This window comes from Peromyscus eremicus, chromosome 4 (assembly GCF_949786415.1).
Source record: "Peromyscus eremicus chromosome 4, PerEre_H2_v1, whole genome shotgun sequence".
NCBI classification, from domain to species: Eukaryota; Metazoa; Chordata; class Mammalia; order Rodentia; family Cricetidae; genus Peromyscus; species Peromyscus eremicus.
In genome coordinates, this window is record NC_081419.1 from 67,231,244 (window position 1) to 67,253,079 (window position 21,836).

The 21,836-nt window shown below is 42.0% G+C and overlaps 1 protein-coding gene across 4 annotated transcripts in view; it reads right to left on the reverse strand.

The window, feature by feature from the left end:
* Cstpp1 (centriolar satellite-associated tubulin polyglutamylase complex regulator 1) overlaps positions 1–20,390 on the reverse strand; it is a 164,581-nt gene extending 144,191 nt beyond the window's left edge. For 2 of the 4 annotated variants that reach the window (XM_059260914.1, XM_059260913.1), the window contains exon 1: positions 19,363–19,516. In XM_059260914.1, coding sequence (XP_059116897.1) covers positions 19,363–19,492 — 130 coding nt within the window. In that variant the 5' untranslated portion in view covers positions 19,493–19,516. Of the gene's footprint in view, positions 1–19,362; positions 19,517–20,284 lie in introns of those variants that run through there. The other 2 variants (XM_059260916.1, XM_059260915.1) reach the window with 2 other exon arrangements.
* Between the last annotated feature and the right edge of the window lie 1,446 nt (positions 20,391–21,836).

The following is a 21,836-nucleotide window of genomic DNA, read 5'->3' on the forward strand; positions in this document are numbered from 1 at the left end:
CACGTGCTGCCAGGCAACAAGTGCAGCGTGTGATTTTTACACACTTGGTTTGCAAATCTGCATGGGAAAGAGCCTCTAACAAGCCACTTCAGAAGATGTGGTCTCCTCGAGTGTGCACATGCACATCACTAAGTAGTTCTCTGAAGGATTTGTGAGGCTCAGTCCTTCAAAGTGAAGTAGACAGTCAGGACTATAAAAAACAAAACCCTTTGGGGGAGGGGTAGCTACTATGTGCCAAAGCCACGCACTCTGTGCTTAGCCTGTGTTGTCTATTTAATTTTCACAACCACAAATTAAGGTAGATATATCCATCCCATCTTATAGCTGGGGAAACTGAGGCTTAAGGAGGTTATATAATTGTCCAAGGACACTTAGATCATAATGAAAGCCAAGGCTCAAAACCATATGCTGGCAAGTCTCCCACCACTCATATGTTTTATTACACACAATCACTTTTTTTGAGTGGATGGGGAATGGAGCAGAGCCTGCTCTAGGATAAGCAAGTGCCGTGATGCTGAGCTGAACTCCCAGCCCATGGATGCTGTTGTGGAACCAGTGGCATGGTCTTCCTTGTCCTCTTAACCATCTGGAGAACTTAGTGTCCATTTCTAAGAGTCAGTGGCTTTAGAGCTGGGTACAGTGGCTTGTACCCATAATCCCAGGATTCAGGAGCTGAGGCAGGAGAATCACCAAGAGCTTAGGCCAGCCTGGGCTACATAGTAAGCTCCAGGACAGTCAGCTACTGAGACTCTGTTCCCAAACACTACCCACCTCCCCCCTCAAAAAAGATGAGGTGGGCTTTTAGGTTGTGATAAAAATCCAATTTAAGATGCAGAGTTTTATCATAGAAAAGAGGATATATTTAATCCATACACAGTATCCAAGAATCTCCTAAAAGTCACTTATAGATCCTTGGGGGTTCACTACCTACATGAAAAAGAAAAGAAGAAAACAATGGCATAGAACACACATCGCTGTCCCTAGATACAGATGGTCTGTTTTCTTTTTATCTTTTTTCCTACCACTCTCCTCAAGTTCGGCAACAACATAATGACGGACCACTAAAACCCCCAACCTGCAAATTCCCTGTCCTCCAACACACTGCTCCTTTACCAGGAAATCAATTAAGCCTCGCCACAGACTCTGTCCCATTGGCCTCTGGATTGCACAGCACTCCTTCCATTCCCACAGCTTTGCTTTCCATGGTCTCCTCCGTTACTGCAGTCAGGAATATGGTAAGTACAGGGTTTGGTACTACATGAGGTCTGCAGATAAGGGAGAGCTGGATGCAACAGTCAGACACTCCATTACTGTTCCATCGCTGCTCCTGAATTACAAAAGCTTACGGGGCAGGACTCTGAGTTCACACTGTTCAACTCCCATCATTTTACTCGTAAATAAGCCAGGGTCCTACTTTCTGCTCCTCTTGATTCAGGATGCAGAATTCTTGGGCTTACTTAAATGTGAGTTTGAAGTTTTCTGCATTTCCATGTGTAATCATAATGCTGAAGTTTTTCTTTGAGCAAAGTAAACAAATCACGACAAAAACTGAACACTGTGATTCCTTGGAGACCAAAAAAGCTAAAGAAAAAGGAACTAAGAACACGTGCACACAGAGGGTTCAAACTGAGCCCAACTATTTACTTCTCCATTTTCTATGATTTTTTTCCTTTTTCATTTTTCTGCCTTTTAAAACTTTAGTTGGTACTATATTTCTCATAATTTTATTACATATTCTCTTATGAGATAATAAATATTTCTTTTCATAAATATTGATTGCCAGGTGGTGGTGGCACACGTCTTTAATCCCAACACTTGGGAGGCAGAGGCAGGTAGACCTCTGTGAGTTCGAGGCCAGCCTGGTCTATAGAGCTAGTTACAGGACAGCCAGGACTAAACAGAGAAACCTTGTCTCAAAAAACAAAAAACAAACAAATAAATAAATAAATATTGATTTTGTTTTCTGCTAGAAACCTTAAATTTTTATTTTGATCAAAATAATTTAATATTTCTCTATGAATATATATTCTCTTTTATTTCATCTCTTGTTCCTCAAATCTCCAGATACAAATTAGAATATGTATCTAAAGTTAAAGACATTGCTAGAGTTTTCAAATACCAGGCTCTACCACAGATTATGTAAATTTACAAGTATTTTTTCTTATTTTATTATTATTATTGATGACAGGGTTTTATTGCCCTGTCAGACACCATCCAGAAGACATGGCATCACAGACAAGCAAGCCTGGAACTTGCTATGTTGACCAGGCTGACCTCTGCCTCCCAAGTGCACATAAAGACATGTGCCATCATGCTTGGTGATGTTTTCTTTTATAAATCATTTTCCCTTCACAACACACACACACACACACACACACACACACACACACACACACACACAGGCAAACACAAATTCAGGTAAAGATCACATTTCTCAGCTTCTCTTGTAGCTGCTTTGGTCATATGATTAAATTATAAAATATAAGCAAAATCTTTTGAGTCTTCTAGAGAGTACTTAAATAGAACTAAGTATAATGAGTGATGTCCCTTATTTACCTGAAGAGATAAAAGTTTCTTCAGTCTCCAGAGATTCTGAGAAAAGGGACCAAATCCATAGCTAGGATAGACAGGATAATAGAAGCCCAAACCTTTTTCTGGTAGCTTGGAGTATAACACTCCACTCTGTCTATCCTCAAAAGAAAAATAACTTCCTTTCTGGCATTTATTTAAGGTGTTTCTCTTTCTTTCTTTTTTTTTGTTTTTGTTTTTTGTTTGTTTGTTTGTGTTTTTGTTTTTTGAGACAGGGTTTCTCTGTGTAGCTTTGCACCTTTCCTGGAACTCACTGTGTAGACCAGGCTGACCTCGAACTCACAGAGATCCGCCTGCCTCTGCCTCCCCAGTGCTGGGATTAAAGGCGTGCGCCATCACCACCCGGCTTAAGGTGTTTTTCTGAGACTTACTGTATTTTATGTATCTGTGTATGAATGCCCGAGTGTATCTGAGTGCACTCCATGTGTGTGCAGGAGCCAAGGAGAGCAGGAGAAGTCATAATATCCCCTGAAACTGGAATTACGGGTGAACTATGATGTAGGTTCCAATCCCTGAACCTGGGTCCTCTGAAAAAGCGGTAAACTCTCTTACCCCATTTTACATTTTGACAGCATCTTAGTCTGTTGTACAAGCTGCTCTAGAACTTATTCTGGAGTTTGTGGCAATCCTCCTGCCTCACTTCTTGAGTGCTTGGATTACAGATGTGAGCCACCATACACTGCTTCCTACTCTGTTTAAACCATATAATTTTTCTAGAAAGTATAAATGAAGGGATTGGATTAATCAGGCTAACAAGTATTCAACCAGAAAACCCATTAGCCTGTTGCTGTGTGTAGAAATGGAGGATACAATGGCACAAGTCCAGAAGACATGGCATGTCACACACCATCCAGAAACATGGCATGTCACACACCATCCAGAAGACATGGCATCACAGACACCATCCAGAAGACATGGCATCACAGACACCATCCAGAAGACACGGCATGTCAGACACCATCCAGAAGACACGGCATCACAGACACCATCCAGAAGACATGGCATGTCACACACCATCCAGAAGACATGGCATGTCACACACCATCCAGAAGACATGGCATCACAGACACCATCCAGAAGACATGGCATGTCACACACCATCCAGAAGACATGGCATCACAGACACCATCCAGAAGACATGGCATGTCAGACACCATCCAGAAGACATGGCATCACAGACACCATCTAGAAGACATGGCATCACAGACACCATCCAAAAGACATGGCATGTCACACACCATCCAGAAGACACGGCATCACAGACACCATCCAGAAGACATGGCATGTCACACACCATCCAGAAGACATGGCATCACAGACACCATCCAGAAGACATGGCATGTCACACACCATCCAGAAGACATGGCATCACAGACACCATCCAGAAGACATGGCATGTCACACACCATCCAGAAGACACGGCATCACAGACACCATCCAGAAGACATGGCATGTCACACACCATCCAGAAGACATGGCATGTCACACACCATCCAGAAGACATGGCATCACAGACACCATCCAGAAGACATGGCATGTCACACACCATCCAGAAGACATGGCATCACAGACACCATCCAGAAGACATGGCATGTCACACACCATCCAGAAGACACGGCATCACAGACACCATCCAGAAGACATGGCATGTCACACACCATCCAGAAGACACGGCATCACAGACACCATCCAGAAGACATGGCATCACAGACACCATCCAGAAGACATGGCATGTCACACACCATCCAGAAGACACGGCATCACAGACACCATCCAGAAGACACGGCATCACAGACACCATCCAGAAGACATGGCATGTCACACACCATCCAGAAGACATGGCATGTCACACACCATCCAGAAGACATGGCATGTCACACACCCTCCAGAAGACACGCACTCCTGTCCTCAGGGCTCACAGTCTAGTGAACGGGCTAACAACTTTCACAACTTAAACAGTAACATTTTAATTGCTCCTGAAAAGTTACTACCAGCCGGGTGGTGGTGGTGCATGCCTTTAATCCCAGGACTCGGGAGGCAGAGGCAGGCGGATCTTTGTGCGTTCGAAGCCAGCCTGGACTACAGAGTGAGTTCCAGGAAAGGCGCAAAACTACACAGAGAAACCCTGTCTCAAAAAAAAAAAAAGAAAGAAAAAAGAAAAAGAAAAGTTACTACCAAATACTCCCACATACATTATCTCTTTGAACCTCCTCACAATCAATCTAGGAGTCAGATTATCTCCATCTTATAAATGACACTGCCCAAGGTCACACAGTTTGTCAACCTCACAGTATAACTATTTCCACTGAATTACAGCATTAGGATAATGCACAAAGAAAGCTTAAGATGGTCATGACTAACACTAATTAATTGATAAAAACCTGACTATAACATAGATGACCATAAATCAACTTCTTAGAATTTCACACAACTTACATTAAGATGTTTTTAACTCATCTTCCATCGACTGGCCGGGAAACACTAACTTTAGGAATGATGGTGGCTCTATTTCCTTCTCAGATGCTGCATTCTGAACTAGAGCAGAAAATGAGCAAAGGGAGCAGCACATGAGCTGTGGGACAGCTAAAGCAGGCAGCTTCTCTCCAGCCCATGCCAGTGCTATCCAGAATAAAACACCTGCAAACTTCCAGAAATCTCTGTTCAGAAAACTGACTTTGCTTAAGTAGTCTACCTCATCTAGGATAGGTAAGTTTACCTTCAGTCCAAATTTTCAACAGTTCTACACTGCCATCCCACATCCAGGCAACCAGACTCAGCATCCATAGCAAGGAAGCCCCATTAATTTATACCTAGTTCCTACCTCAAACTACATATAAAAATTAACCCAAAATGGACCACAGGCCTAAATGTAAAGTCAGTACCATAAAACTCTCAGAATAAAAAAAATTATAAATCTCTATGAACTTGGTTTAGGCAATTAGTTTCATAATGTTCAAAAAGTAAAAATAATCCAAATTATCTATCCACTGACAAACAAGTACTCAAAATGTGTTAGACCATACAGTCAAATATTATTCAGCTATAACAGTGAATGAAGTCCTGAAAACATTCCACAACATGCATGAACATGAAAACATGCTCAGACTTCAAAAGAAATATCCAAAAGAGATAGAAAGTTAGATTAGTGGTCGCCAGGAGTTGGTTGGGGGTAAAACTTAGTATGAGGTTTTTTGGAGAGATGATAAAAGTTCTGGAATTAGGGACAGTAGGAAGATGGCTCAGTCAATAAAATGCTTTTTGTGCAAAAATGAGAACACAAGTTTAGATTTCCTGCACTCACATAAAAGCCAAGAGTGTTCATGCACACCTGTAACCATGGCACTGAGGTGAATGGAGAGACAGCGACGGGCATACACCCAGAGCTCACCTGCCAGACAGCTTAGCAAACTGTGTGCTCTGGGTCCAGGAAGAGACTCTGTCTCAAAAGATAAGGTAGATAAGGTAGTAATTGTTGTGGAATATTAGCTTAAGATGTGTTACATTCACGTTTATTCTGTGGAATATTTGTTCAATGATGCAAAAATGTGTTGCATTCTTTTATGTTGCATTTGTTTAACTCTGTAAAGCTGTGTTACTTTGCCTGTCTAAAACATCTGATTGGTCAAATAAAGACATGAGTGTCCAATAGCTAGGAGGAGAAAGGAATAGGCAGGGCTGGCAGGCAGGAGAAATCTAGGGAAGAACTGGGAGCGAGAAAAGTAGAAGGAGAGGATGCCAGGGGCTAGCCACACAGCCACAAAGCCACACAGCCACACAGTCACATAGCCAGCCACGGAGTAAGAAAGAAATAAAGATACACAGAATAAAGAAAGGTAAAAAGCCCAGAGGCAAAATGTAGTTAAAGATAAATGGGATAATTTAAGTTAGAAAAGCTTGTTTCTAGCCAAATACCTGAGCCCATGGAGGACATTTCTCACTCCAGCCACCCCACATACAAATAAAGGTGGAAGGAGAAAATCAATCCCACAAAGTTGTCCAGCCTTCACACATGTATGATAGCATGTGTGTATGTACATGCGCACACACATACACACACACAATAACACATCATTTTCAGCATACCAAAAGCTGAGTTATATTCTTATATATTTTACCAAAGAATCTAGGGAACATACAATATATTCTATGAAAAATAAATTGAAATTCTATATTTAAATCATTTTTTTTTAGATTATAACATAATTACATTTCCCCCTTCCCTTTCCTCCATCCAAACTCTCCCATACACTCTTCCCTGTTCTCTTTCAAATTCATGGCCTTGTTTTTCATTAGTTGTTATTGTATGCATATATGTACATACACACACACACACACACACACACACACACACACACACACACATATATACCTAAATATCACTTACTCAGTCTGATGACACTTAAATCTTTACTGGAAAAAAAAAAACCTTACTGAACTGAACAGAAAAAACTAAGTAGGAAAAAGCCTTTAGAAATAACAGAATTTGAAAGAAATCTAAGCACCTACCAATACTACTTTGGAGTCAGATAAATTTCTTTCTTTCTTTTTTTCTATGTTTATTTATTTATTTGCTTGTTTGTTTATTCAAGACGGGGTTTCTCTGTATAGCTTTGGCTGTCTAAGAACTCTGTAGACCAGGATGACCTCAAACTCAGGGATCTGCCTGCCTCTGCCTCCCAAGTGCTGGAGTTAGATACATTTCATTCAAACTTCAGCTCCACACATCTCACTCAGTGACCTTGGGCAAGTCACATGTCCTGAATCTATTTCTGCAAGTAAGATGAAAAGTAAGATGAACCTGCTGTGAAGACACAATGGCACTGCCATCATCTCCTCTATCTCCGATATCAGTCCCTCCAGTCAGCAAGGGCGCCGGTTTGGGCCCATTTTCACTTAACACACTGTTGCGGCTGCTGTACTGCTGAACCACCGTGCCTGCCTTAGAGTCTGTGTTTAAAAGAAGAAAAGAAGCTAAAGAAGTGGTTCGGTGGTTAGGAGCACCTGATGCTCTTGCAGAGGACCTAGGTTCAGTTCCTCACACCCACATGGTGGCTCACACCATCTATAACTCCAGTTCCAGGGTTCCAATGCCCTCTCCTTGCCTCCGTGGGTACCACATACAGACACCACACACACATAAATGCAGGCAAAACACATACTAAAATAAAAATAATTTTAAAATAAGATGCTGCTTCTTTAAAAATAAATAAATAATAAAAAGGCATGAATCTTGCCTCAGATTTAGAATTTAAATAAAATAGCCTTTCCCCTTAATATGTCATCTAATGAAAATAAGACCTCAGAAATGAAGTACCCAAATACTACTAACTATAATTGGAAATAAAAGATGAACTCTTGTAAAGGATCCTTAGGAGTCTTCTCAGGGATTGCTGCCCAAAATATTATGAAAATAACTACAAAAGTAGAAGAAGATATTTCAGTAATAATTCTGTCATTTAAAAATATAAATTGGGGACTGAGAGATGGCTTCAGGGTTAAGAGAGCTTCCTGCTTTTGCAAAGGTTCTGAGTTCAGTTCCAGCACCCACATCAGGTATATCACAAGTGTCTGTAACTCTAGATCCAGGAATCTGACGCCCCCTTCTGGCCTCAAATCAGTACTACACTAATGTGCACAAACCCACACACAGATATACATATATACATGTCATTTAAAAAATAAAATCAACAAGAAAAACAAATATAGATTGTTTCCTGGTAAGCCTCCTTATGTAAAACAAAAGCTGCTGTTATTAATTGGCTGAGCCTGAGAACTTTCAAGGTGGCGAGCCTGTTGTTAAATCTCTCAACCACAGTGATTTTCTCTCACCACACTAAGAGAAAGAAAAATTTCACAATGTAAGACCAATCAACTACTTCTTGTAATTTGTTGCTGCTTTAGAAATATGAGATTAAAAAAACAAATATCTATTAAAGAGCACAGGCCAAAACCTCCCAATGTCCGGACAAGGAAAAGATGAACAAGACTCCAGAGAATATTTGTAGTATAACCTTGAAGGGAAAAAAGCAGAGCCACTCTCCCTGAAGGTCTAGCTCATTTTCATTGACCTTTGTGATCACCATCCCCTGCATAAGGGCCAAGTCTTCGCCACATCTGTGAGACCTTACAAAGCAATCATGTGTCTAAACAGCAGGTCTGATGGTTTATAGACTATCTAGAAAGACAATTTAGGTCTCATTCAATGGTTCACTTTCAAGATTCCTGGCTTATATTAATTTATTTCTCTGCCTTTGTGAGGCAGCTCTTATCAACTCTATTTGTTGGGGAAAATTTGGTCAACAAAAACAAAAGCAGAATTTTATATTTACAAAACACCATCCCTATAAATTCCCCATGATTATCCTCTCGATCTCCCCACATTATTGTGAGGTAGGTGGCAACATTTCTTTTGGCATTTTCATCTTCACAGGTAAAATCCTATAGCTCAAAGAGCATAATAATTTATTCACACAGTAAACCCATATTTTCTACCTAAGCTGAACATACTGCTTGGGATTACGAGACCACAACCTCAAGTCTGAACTGTATATAATTCAAGGACATTGAACTTTCAGTGTTTGCTCTGGCCAACTTTCAATCCATCACATTCCCAGAAGACTAAGGTTGTGCATGTTGGTTAAGTGCATGTGTTCACTGTTTAAAGAGTATTGTTAACATTTTTTCTAAATTCGTCTCTTTAAGTTCGTCTGGATACTTAAAGGCTGAATGTTTTGTGCACTGTCTGTGCACCAGCATTGTAAATGACGTCATCAGGAATATTCAAAACCCGAAGACATAGCTGCAGGACTAATAAAAGCAGTTCACTTGGGGGAGAGTGCATTTCTTCTTTCCTTTTTTCTTTTTTCTTTTAAGTAGCTAACACACAAAGATGACTCATTAAGCCCCAAAGAGGTGACTATGGCATGTAAAGGCTTCTTATGCAGCCTTCCACAAAGAGACCTGAGTGGCAGCGCACGGCCTCCTCTTCTCTGCATTTTCCTCCAGGCAGAATGTGCATTTGTGTGGCTACATACACAATTATAATCTCCTCTGAAAGGCAGTTCCTTCCATATGACAGGCGGAACAGTGGCCTGAGTGCTAGCCTCATGTTGTCGGTGCGGTGAACATGCTGAAATACCAGACGCATTTAATCTCTCCTTTTTGGGAATCTAAGATGAGACAGAAGGAGCAAAGCTGGGAAGAACTCCACAGAGAGAAAAAGGAGGGCAGCCCAAGTGCCCAGACTCCCTTTCTCATGGGCTGCACTTCTTTGTGCTGTCATCTGCTTATCTGTCAACTTCAGGACTTTGGGGCATGAGAACCATGGCGCCCAGTGGTTCTGGCCACCGCCTCTTCATTTGACAAACAAAGCCAAAGACATGTGGCCTTTGGTACATTTCACATTCAAAAATGTTATTGTTTCAAACATGCCTATTTTAAAATACATAATTTTCCATTTAGAGCACACTGTACGTAAGTTGGCCACAGGAGGCATTCTGCCACAAGATTTTTTTCCCCTAAGGCAATGGGGAATGGAGCACCCCAGCATTTGGGAGGTGGAGATAGAAGGGATCAAGAAGGAGTTAACTGTCATCCTCAACTATGTATCCAATTCAAGGCCAACCTGGGCTACATGAGACACTTCCCAAAAACAAAACAAACAACAACAACAAAAAACCCAAAATGTGCACAGCCCTGTCTCTGCAGATGTCTGTGCCTGTTTACTGGGGCTTAGAGAGTCATCCCAGGTGAGGGAAGCCTGAATTTAATAGACACCTGGTGACATCCTGAGGCACAAGCAGATTTCTATTTGCGATTACAGAAGCTGAATCCGAATTATCAGGATCACCTGTAATCTCGGGCCAGATAATAGTATTAACAAGACCTTGAGCTACACAATAGGACAGCCAGGGAAAAGGCTCCTACTCTCTCCAAAGAAGTGAGCTTTTAAAAGCTAATTCAGTGAGGAAAAAGAACGAGCCCCAGAAAGTGCCTTTTTAAACAATACTTACTTTTAGTGGTCTTCTGCTAATCAAACAAAACTTATTCAAAAAGCTTGTTATGAAAAATATATTTGATGATTTCAGCAGTGATTGCTTCATTTAAGAAGACCACACTTAATGGGACCAGTAATTTGGTAAATTCAGATGTGTTTGGGAAAATCCCTCCTCTCTTTGATAAATCATTAAAATTCTGTTCAGATAAACGTGTTTTGACTTGAAATTCCAATCATAGAATGAGCTATTTCCTACAGCTGCTAGGGAAGTGGTACAAGGGGGACCTGAGCCAGAAGAGGACTGGATTACTTGACAAGCGTAATTCTCCTCAGTCAGAGCACAGCACTCGCACAGCTGAAGGACGGGATCTCCAGGAGATGGCCCCAAAACTGTACAACCCTTCTTTCCTTCTTAAAACATCAGCTTTAAAACACTGATTAAATCTTATGGTTGGGTAACCAAGGTGTAGAAACTGTTATCAACCAAGAAATTACGCTTAGGTATACTCAGAGTTTAAAGCCAAAAGCATCCGGGGCAGATTTTTATCACTCAGCCTTTTTTTTTTAATCCATCAAAAAGGGGTGGGGACATAGTGTCTCTTCATGTGGTAGGATTCAGTAACTGTTTGCTAAACTAGATTCCTCCCTCCATTTATTTTTAAACGTATTCTGCTGCTTGAAGCAAACCATTGATTCAACAACTGAGCACTTCACTTGGGCCAACCACTACACTAACATTAGGGATACCGAGAAAAGCCTGCCCTCATGGCTTACATTCTAACAAGAAACAGATGTTAACCAAGGATCCAAGAGGGAAACTGAGGTAACTGATGAGAACAGGAAGAGAGGCTCATGAATGTCTCTTCTGAACAGTAAGTACCTTTGAAAACGCCAGTTTCCTACTCAGCTTCCCTAGGCAAATATCATATGCATGCAAGAGAAAAAGAAAAAGAAAAATGGTTGCCAACTTTTGGACAGAGCTTGAAAGACTTTATTATTACTTGAATATATAAATGATATACTGGGTAAGAAATTTTTAAAGAACTCTTTCTGGAATAACAATGAAATCACTCTGCAACTTTTTTTTGGAGAAATGGAAGTGACCAAGGGTCAGAAACTACAAGCCCTGGAATTCATCTGCTCCTCCCACTCCCCTAACAATGAGCTACAGAGTCCTCAGGAAAGGTAGAAAAGAGGGCGTGGGCTGAATATTCAGGAACCACTTCCAAAGGGCACATTCCTGAACTAGTCCACCAAGGCAACTGCCTGCTGCCCCTGTCCTGAATGAGAAGCTGCTGACCAAATCGGGAAAAAGCCAAGAGAGCGGCTGGTTCCAGAACCACCCGGTGTACTCCACCATGGTGTCACGGTGTTCTGGTCACTTAAGAGTGTGTTCCATCTCCATGTATGCCGGGAGATACTTTACACTTGGACTGGCTTTAGACTACTCAGGAAGGGAAGGAGTGGACAGAAAGGGGAGGTGATGAAGACCAGCTCTGGAGCTAAAGTGACTTGTTTTATATCAATCTGGTTCCCAAAGATTTACAATCAGTGTAACACCTATATTTTATTCCACTTCATTTCTGAAACAACCTAAACACATAATGTAGTATTGGGTTTGAAGTCTCACTAATTATGTGTGAAACAAAAATAAATTTATCAGGATTCCTTCAAAAGCAAAAACTAACGTGTTTGGCAGCCAGACAAATAAATTTCATGTTATGGTATCAACAAATACAAAAAAAAAAAAATTAGAAACACTTAAAAGTCTTCCAAGTTGAATGAATTCCACATCAGAACCTTTGCCAAGACTTAGAGAAACTGCATCAACTTCATGGCTGGAGAAAGCTGTATCAATGGCTGTGATATCGTCTTAGTTCAGGGACTCTGAGGAACAGCTACCAAAACAGGAGCTAACATGAAGAGAGAGATGCTCCGGAGGAAACACTCGGACTGAAAACGAGAGGGGGTAGGGGAGCCTGGAAGGGCTTCTCAACCACGAAGCAAGCCTGTCATGAATAAAGGAGAGAGGCAGGGAGGCTGACCAGTCAAGTGGGAGTTCTCAACCAAAGTCACCCCCCAGAGAGACCCCTCCCATCCAAGTTGGTCTGTCTGGCCCAGTCAATGACTGAAGGGAACACACGGGGAGTGTGACTACCATGTGAGCAAGTGTCATTGGAGTTTTCTCCAGTCCTGCTCAGGCTCGCAGCCGCTCAGACCCAGGTAAACACACAGAGACTTTATATTACTTATAAACTATATGGCTGTGGCAGGCTTCTTGCTATCTAGTTCTTATATCTTAAATTAACCCATTTCTATTAATCTATAAGTTGCCACATGGCTTGTGGCTTACCAGTACTTTACATCTTGCTTCTCATGGTGGTGGCAGCTAGCAGCGTCTCCTAACTCAGCCTTCCACTTCCCAGAATTCTCCTTTCTTCTTATCCCACCTATACTATACTTCCTGCCTGGCTACTGGCCAATCAGCGTTTTATTTATCAATCAATCAGAGCAACACATTCACTGCATACAGAAAGATATCCCCAATAAGCAAGGTGTTGGATTCAGAGCTAAGGTGGGATGGGAATTAATCCTTCCCTCCCCACAGTAGGAAATCTGAAGGGCTCATTTTCATAGTTGCCATGGACATGGGCTCTATTTGTATAACACTGTAGTGAGAAAATCTGTTACTTACTCTGAACAGGTGCTCTGAAAGGATACGTTTCTCTTCTCCATATACCCTCCTCTCACAATGTAGACACAAATGTGGCACTAAATGTTTGTATGCCCCAGGCTGAGTTTTCTAGTAGCCCTGGCTGCCTCCAAAGGTAGTGCAGGCTACCCTCAAACGCCCACTCCTGCCTGTGCATGCAGAGTGCTGAGACCACAGGCATGCCCTACCACAACCAGCTCTACTATCCACATTTCACAGATGAAGAAAACCAGGACATAGAGAGTGCAGGCGAAGTCTTCACAGTCACACCAACTACCCCAAAGCACAATGATCCCTATTGGAAGAAATGAATTCTCTCAAATGGTTAGAAGTTGCCTTCTTCACTGTCTGTCCTCAAGGATGAGTCCAGTGACAAGAGAGACCTGGAATATTGGCATTTCTTGATCCATCCTGATTCCCAGGATGCCCCCTCATGGGCATAAATATTAAATGAAGCCTTTGGAGTCAAATGACTTCACACCAAGGATCCTTGTATGTGCCTCTGTAATAGTTGAGGACTCCACTTTTGGATGGAGTCCCTAACCGTATTTATAGCAGAATTTAACCATGTAGACATGAACTAGATTGCTCAAATATAATCCTCTTTCCACCACTTACTAACTAGCCACTTGGCATCAGTGTGTGTGTGTGTGTGTGTGTGTGTGTGTGTGTGTGTGTGTGTGTTTTCACATGCACCCACATAGGTGCATGCATGTCCAGGACCCACATGGTGAAAGGAGTAAACTGACTCCTAGAAGCTGGCCTCTGACCCTACATGTGCACACTGGCACACCTACCCACACCCATGCACCCACCTTCTTTACATACACACTAAAAAAGTAACAAAAATTTTAAATGACAGATTAAAGAAAAAAATTCTGTCATTCGTTGTAATTCTTCTAAATACATAAACCTCAAAGGAGGAGTGTGACCTCTGACTTCTGATTTCCTAGAGATAGCTATTATGTCACACATGACCAACCAGCTCTACAGAAACAGAAGAGCCAGCTTGAACCACAAGTGAAAGCAGGCACTTCCACAACTAGGTGGAGTAAGACAGGAACCTCACACACTCATACCCACTCTCAGGTCAGCACTTAGGTGGCTGTGTTAAGTCTGGGTCCAGAACAGACTCCCTTCAGCTCTAGAGTTCTCCACACCCAACAGATATAAAGACACACCTCAGCAGCTGGCATAGGCCTCTAACAAGTAGCTTTAATATGGCTAGGAATCTCTCAAGTCTACACAGAAGATTCTGTCCTTCTTCATCTCCTTACTGGCCCTCTCTTTGGCCCAGATGTCAACACAATTTCCATTGCTACACTGTCTGCCAGTGTGAAGACCTTTCCAGATGACCTTAGGACCCTAAGCCAGGCCAGGATTATAGGTTCCAAATTCACCAAGTCAATGTGGGAAAGAAATCAGTTTACCCAACACGAGGAAAAGTTGCTTTCTTCAGAAATAGTCAAAAACTCAAATACAATCCCTACTAGCAGGTGGAAAGGATGCCTAGAGGCATTCGCTTACAGGCGTCACTGTACCCCATACCATAATCCTAAAGAGAGGTTCTAATGTACCTCCCAGGGTAGTCAGCTCTAGTTCTTTATTTTTGTTTTTATTTTAGTGAATGCCACAGACTCTCCTCTCTATAATATTTTGAATATTTTGTTCTCTATGTGTATTTTCTTTTCTAGGCCTATACATGCAAGTGAATTTATAAATTGTAAAAGTCAGTCAAAATGAATTAAAAAAAAAACAAGTTTCACAATCTTAAATCAGGAAGTATGGTCTAACCTATAAAGAACAGCTTTTAAATTTTATTTATTCATTCATTGTAATAATCTTTGAGACAAGGATTCACTATGTAGCCCAGACTGATCTCAAATTCGGAATCCTCTGGCCCCAGCAGCCCCAGTGCTGGAATTATGGGCATGTCCCACCATGCCCAGCTTCTAGGGCATGGCTCTTAATGGTCATTATGTTGAGAGTGAATGCTTCAAAACAGCATGTCTCTAGGAGAGACCATGTTGTAATCCGCAGGGCTAGTTCTTAGGTAAAAATACATGTGTTTCAGCAGTTACCCAACTTGCTGAACCATGAGGAAGTCATGAGTAACACGACTTTGCTCAAGGAAGTATGAATGTCCTGATGCAAAATTGGACTTTTAACTACACAACAGAGCCAAAGGAACATTTGTCCAGGATTCCACGACAGTAGGTTGTTGAATTCCATGAACCCTGAAACTTTTCAAGTGCCCTGAGACAATGAATCTGCTCACCACTGTCAACACGGCCACTAAATCAGTCTTCCACTTATGTCACTTACAAAGAGACCAACTTCTGTTCCCAAAGCAGCAGTCTACCAATATGCCACGCCTCTGTGATATGTACTTTAAATAGCAAAAATCCAAGGAACTGACAAGGTACTAGGATGGTCAAATATTTCACACCTCATGGAGTAGTGGGTAAATGAGCAAAATACATAAAACCTTTAGCAAGAGTATATCTGTTAATATTGTTATGTGTTAGGTATAAAATTATCTGTGCTATAATTGTGCTGAGTAGTTTTATGTCAATTTGACACTAGCTAAATCATCTGAGGCGGGAACCTCAATTGAGAAAATGCCTTTATAAGCAGCTGTAGGCTATAGGTAAGCCTGCAGGGCATGTTGTTAATTAGTGATTGATGAGGGAAAGCTCAGCTCCATTGTGGGTGGTGCCATCCCTGGGCTGGTGGTCCTGGGGTCTGTATGAAAGCAGGCTGAGCAATCCAGGGGAACCAAGCCAGTTAGCAGCACTCCTCCATGGTCTCTGCATCAGTTCCTGCCTCCAGGTTCCTGCCCTACCTGAGTTCCTGTCCTCATCGCTTTTGATGATGAACTCTTATATGGAACTGTGAGCCAAATAAACCCTTTCCTCCCCAAGTTGCTTTCGTCATGGCGTTTCATCACAGCAATAGTAACCCTAACTAAGACAATAACTATAACATTTTGGCTGATAAATAAACATGTTTGTTTGTTTTCTGGGGGGCAGGGTCTCACTATGCAACCCTGGCTAGCCTGGAATTCTCTATGTAGAACAGACTGGCTTCAAACTCCCTGCCTCTGGCTTTAATCCTCCCGAGTGTAGGATTAAAGGTATGTGCCACCATGCTCAGCTCTAAACTGTTTCCGTAGTCAAAATTTATGTTCTTGGCCTTTCCTTCTTACCATGGACAGGGCCAAAAGAGACACACTGCTACTTTAACAGACTTAAAGAGAGCTCTAGGAATGGCCTTTTTGACCAAATCCAGCAACCAGATCCTCATACCTTTCTCAATAAAGTTGAGCAGCTGTCACTGAGTAAAAAGCCATGATCTAGTCACTCTTGATCACCTGGACCCCAACACACTTCCTGCTAGGATTTGGTTGTTTGGCTTTAATCTCAATTTCATCCAGCACAACTCCTTCCGCAGTCAGTGGTCACTACGTGCATCAGTATCAATTTTAATGTGAAGATGTTTTTATCACTTTTTTATTTTGCATGAACACAACTTCATGTATGGGGGAATGTAGTGTGTGTGTGTGTGTGTGTGTGTGTGTGTGTGTGTGTGTAGTCCAGAGGGGGGTCAACCTCTGGAGTCATTCCTCAGGAGCCATCCACCTTGTTGTTGTTTTTCATTATTTAGTTATTCAATTGTTACCCCCAGCCCTGCCTCCTCATGTGTGTGTCTGTACCTGTATCTGTGTGTCTCTGTGTATCAGTGTTTTTGTATATAAGAGTGCACACTGACACAGTATACATGTAGAGGTCCAAGAACAACTCATGGGAGTCAATTCTCACTTTCCACACATGGGTCGCAAGGATCAAACTCAGGTTGGCAGACTTGGCAGCAAGCACATTTACCCACTGAGCTTGATTTTCTTAAGATTTTATATTTTTATTTTAGAGTGTGTGTGTGTGTGTGTGTGTGTGCAGACCAAGCTGGCCTCCAATTCAGAGCTCACAGATCCACCTGCCTCTGCTTCCCCAGGGCTGGTATTAGAGGCATGCACCACCACACCTTGGCTTCTATTTAGCTTCTATTATTAATATCTTGTGTTAGCGTGATACATTTCTTGTGGTTGAATATTAGCTCACTGTGATTACCAAAAGCCTATGGTTTACATTGGGGTTCATTCTTTGTGTTGTACAGTTTTCGGGATTTTGACAAATTCATAGTACCATATAGTCACTATTAAGGTACAAAACAGAATCATTTCATTGTGCTAAAAATCCTCTGTGCTTCACCTAGTCATCTGTCTCCCTGCCCCCATCTCTTTCCACCACTAATCTTATGTATGTAGTCCAGGCTGGCCTTGAACTCAGAGAGATCCACCTGCCTCTGCCTCCCGAGTGCTGGAATCAAAGGCATGAATCACCACACCTGGCAGATGATTAAATTTTCTTAATCATACGAAAAGTTACTTCAAAATTATTTTTTAAATATAAAGACATTTATTTTGGGGGATGGAGAGATAGCTTAGCAGTTAAGAGCATGTGATACTTTCCAGAGGACCTGAGTTTGGATCCCACCACCCACAGCATGCAGCTTATAGTACCTGTAACTCCAGCTCCAGGGGATCTAGGGGCCTCTTCTGACCTCTGCAGGCACACACACACAGCAGATACATACATACAAACGGGAATTTTAAAAAAGAAGACATTTATAGTAAAAAGACACACAAAGCTTTTCCCCCAAGTCTGGCACGTTCCATAGAGGAAACTGCTGTTACTGGCTCTGTGTGCATCTTTCTGCAGATTATTCTGTACATAAAAGAACATAGAGCACGCCTGTAATCTCAGCATTCAGGAGGCAGAAGCAGGCAGGTCTCTGAGTTCAAGACCAGCCTGGTCTACAGAGCAAATTCCAGGACAGCCAGGGCTACACAGAGAAACCGTGTCTCAAAACCAATTTTGGTTTTTGAGACAGGGTTTCTCTGTGTAGCTTTGCGCCTTTCCTGGAGCTCACTTGGTAGACCAGGCTGGCCTCGAACTCACAGAGATCTGCCTGGCTCTGCCTCCCGAGTGCTGGGATTAAAGGCGTGCGCCATCACCGCCCGGCTGAATTTTTTTTAAAAAAAGGAGAATAAGCCGGGCATTGGTGGCGCACGCCTTTAATCCCAGCACTCGGGAGGCAGAGGCAGGCGGATCTCTGTGAGTTCGAGGCCAGCCTGGACTACAGAGTGAGTTCCAGGAAAGGCGCAAAGCTACACAGAGAAACCCTGTCTCGAAAAACCAAAAAAAAAAAAAGGAGAATAAGAAGCTAAGTAGAAGATATAGAGGATAAAAAGAACTCTCTACTATCGGTCCAATTTTCTATAAGCTTAAAATTCCTTTACATATTTAAGTCTGACTTTTTAAGTGGATATGTGTGCATATAAGCAAACACTTTACACACTCACTGCAAGGTGCTTAACAAAGTACAGTACTTACTACCACACAGCCTTAGCTCAAAAGCAAGGTCAAGAGTCAAGTTCTGCAGCGGGCCAATATGATCCTACCTCTATCTAACTGTGTGGTCTTATGCAAGTTGTCTCTTTAGCCTTAGTTTCTCCATTTGTAAAGTAGAAAACAGCAACCCCTTCTAAATCTGTTAATAAGATTCAAACAAAGAATGCTGTATGCAAAATGCTTACCACAGTGCCTAACGAAAGAGAAAAGCTCGAAATAACAGCGCACTATGAAGGCAAAATTATTATTCACAAAATGACTGGTGTCACCTCAGATGCCAAGTGTGCTCCATTACCAACCTATCAATAACAGCCCTGTTTGGGGCCTCTGATTCTTAACTGTGCTACTTCGAACGCAATTCTCATTGCCTGAGTGCTAGTCCATATAGTTCAGACATTCTTCACTCCATAAATGCAATTTTTCATCCTTGTTTGGCCCTACATTACAGGGTCAGGCCCTGGAGCCCTTTCTTTCTGTCCCTCCCCATTCCAACCAGACCCCGCTACCATTCAGGCTCCGCCCCTGTCTCCTCCCCACTCCTTCGCCTAACTCGTCACTTCTTTCCTTTCCCCAAGCTGAAAGAAGCCCCCTACCCAGATACTCGTAGTCCGGTAGAGCTAGGCGCTCAGGACTCAGCATCCTTTGACCGGATAGTTTCCACGCTCCAGCTGTCTGGCTTCCGGAATCCAGGTTACAGCCTGTCTCTGTTGCCATGGCACCCATGCGGCCAGAGGAGAAATAGAAGGCGGAGAGGGTGTCTCGTAAACAGTCTCCGGCTGGCAACTCGGAGCCCACTACACAAGTTCCGGGAGCAGTCACTTCGAGGTTTTTTGATTTTAACTCCCATTTTTAGGACCTGGTTTTAAAGCTCTGAAGTGAATCCTCCGAATGTGTCTTATTTCGTGATGCCGAAGAATTACTGTCAGGGGCTCATATCCACAAGTTCATAATTTCTCTTTATCCTAATGATAATTATTATGTATGACCTCGCACAACACTGAAATCTCTTTACCTATTATTAACCACTTTTAGTATTTACTTTCTTAAGTTGCTACAAAGTGCTCATTGTATCTTGGCAGCTTCTTGGGGTCAAGGATGTGCCTTGTAGCCCCTAACAGTGTTAGACACAAGAGGTACTCATTGAGGTCCGGTGAAATAGCTCAACACCTTTATTCACTGAGTACAATCCAAGGTACCCAGTATGGTGAAAAAAGTATACTAACTCCTGCAAGTTGTTCTCTGGCCTCCACGTGTCCCCCGCCGTGTGTGTGTGTGTGTGTGTGTGTGTGTGTGTGTGTGTGTGTGTGTGTGTGTGTGTAGAGGTTTGAGGATAAGCTCAGGTATTATTTATTACTCAGAAGGCACTATCCCATGATTCTCACCTGTTTTCTCTCTCTGTCTGTGTGTGTGTGTGTGTGTGTGTGTGTGTGTGTGTGTGTGTGTGTGTGTGTAGAGGTTTGAGGATAAGCTCGGGTATTATTTATTACTCAGGAGGCACTATCCCATGATTCTTACCCGTTTTCCGAGTTTGTTCCTTCAGCTACATCTAGATATTGTGAATTCTCTTCCAGGAATCCAGGTGATTTCTTTTTGCCTAAAAGATCAGATTTAGTTTCTGTTGCTTGTAACTAAGAATCTTGACTGTTACCATCATTATTAGTTGTTGTAGTAGTGGAATTTGTTGTTTTAGACAGAATCTCACTGAGTAACCCTTGACTGGCTTGGAACACATGGAGATCCAACTGCCTCTGCTTTCAAAGGGATTAAAGGCATGTATCACCATGTCTGTCACATTCATGACCCATATATATTTCATTTGGGTTGATTTTTCTCCCAGTCTCCCTCCTAAACTCACTGCTGCACTCTCCCAACTGTACCCTTCATCCATGACACTTTTTAAAGAGTTTATTAGTTAACGCATGAAACTGAATTCTCTTAAATGTTATGTAGGAACAACTTTCATTTCGTTTTGGAAAAGGAAAAAGGATGATTGAATTGTGTCTTGGTTAGTGTTTTTATTGCTGTGAAGAAACACCATGACCACAACAACTCTTGTTATATATATATATATATATATATATATATATATATATATATATATATATATATATAGAGAGAGAGAGAGAGAGAGAGAGAGAGAGAGAGAGAGAGAGAGAGCGCCTCATTGTATAGCCCTGGCTGGCTTGGAACTTGATTTAGAGCAGAATGGCCTTGAACTTACAGAGCTCTTCCTGCCTCCCACAGGGCTGTTTTTAAAAGGTGTGTGCCACCCCACCCAGTAAAATGTAATTTTTAAAACTACTCATTAAGTCCTCTGCAAGTTAATTGCCATTTCCTCTCAAATTCCTTTTCATCATTAAACTCTACTTCATTCTTATCCTTTATTATTGAGTACCTTGACCAAGTGGTGTTCCTTTTTCCTACAAAGACACTTCACAAAGGAAATGGATCCAAAACTAGAACACTTATTAGATGCTCCCCCTTCCCCAATTGTACCCTTTTAAAAGAAGAAAGACAGCTGGGCAGTGGTGGCTCACACCTTTAATCCCAGCACTTGACAGGCAGAGAGAGGCAGGTGGATCTCTGAGTTTGAGGCCAGCCTGGTCTACACTGTGAGTTCCAGGACAGCCAGGGCTACACAGAGAAACCCTGTCTCAAAAAGAAAAAAGAAAAAAAAGAAAAAAGAAAAAGAAAGAAAGAAAGACTATTCATTGGTTTTTAAAAAACCAAATATTTCTTTTTGTTCCTCCCTCTGCACAACAGGAAAAAGGTCTGTAGGAGTCGTCACAATCCAACAGTAGCAGGAAACGCTACTTGGTCCTCACTTTTTTTTTTTTTTTTTTTTTTTAGCAAATGCCCTCCCCCTTCAACAAGGGGAGTTTTGCAAGAGGAGAGGTTTTGTGACAAAGAAAGAAAACAAAATTTTCGCCATCAAAGGAGTGACTGGGAATCCCACAGACCACCTACGCTGGGAGAAATAAAGAGAAGGATCTTCTCTCATGTTCTGCGTGGTCTATTCTTAGCTTCCTCCAACAAGGAGCCTCTCAGACCTTGTAATTCTCCCTTT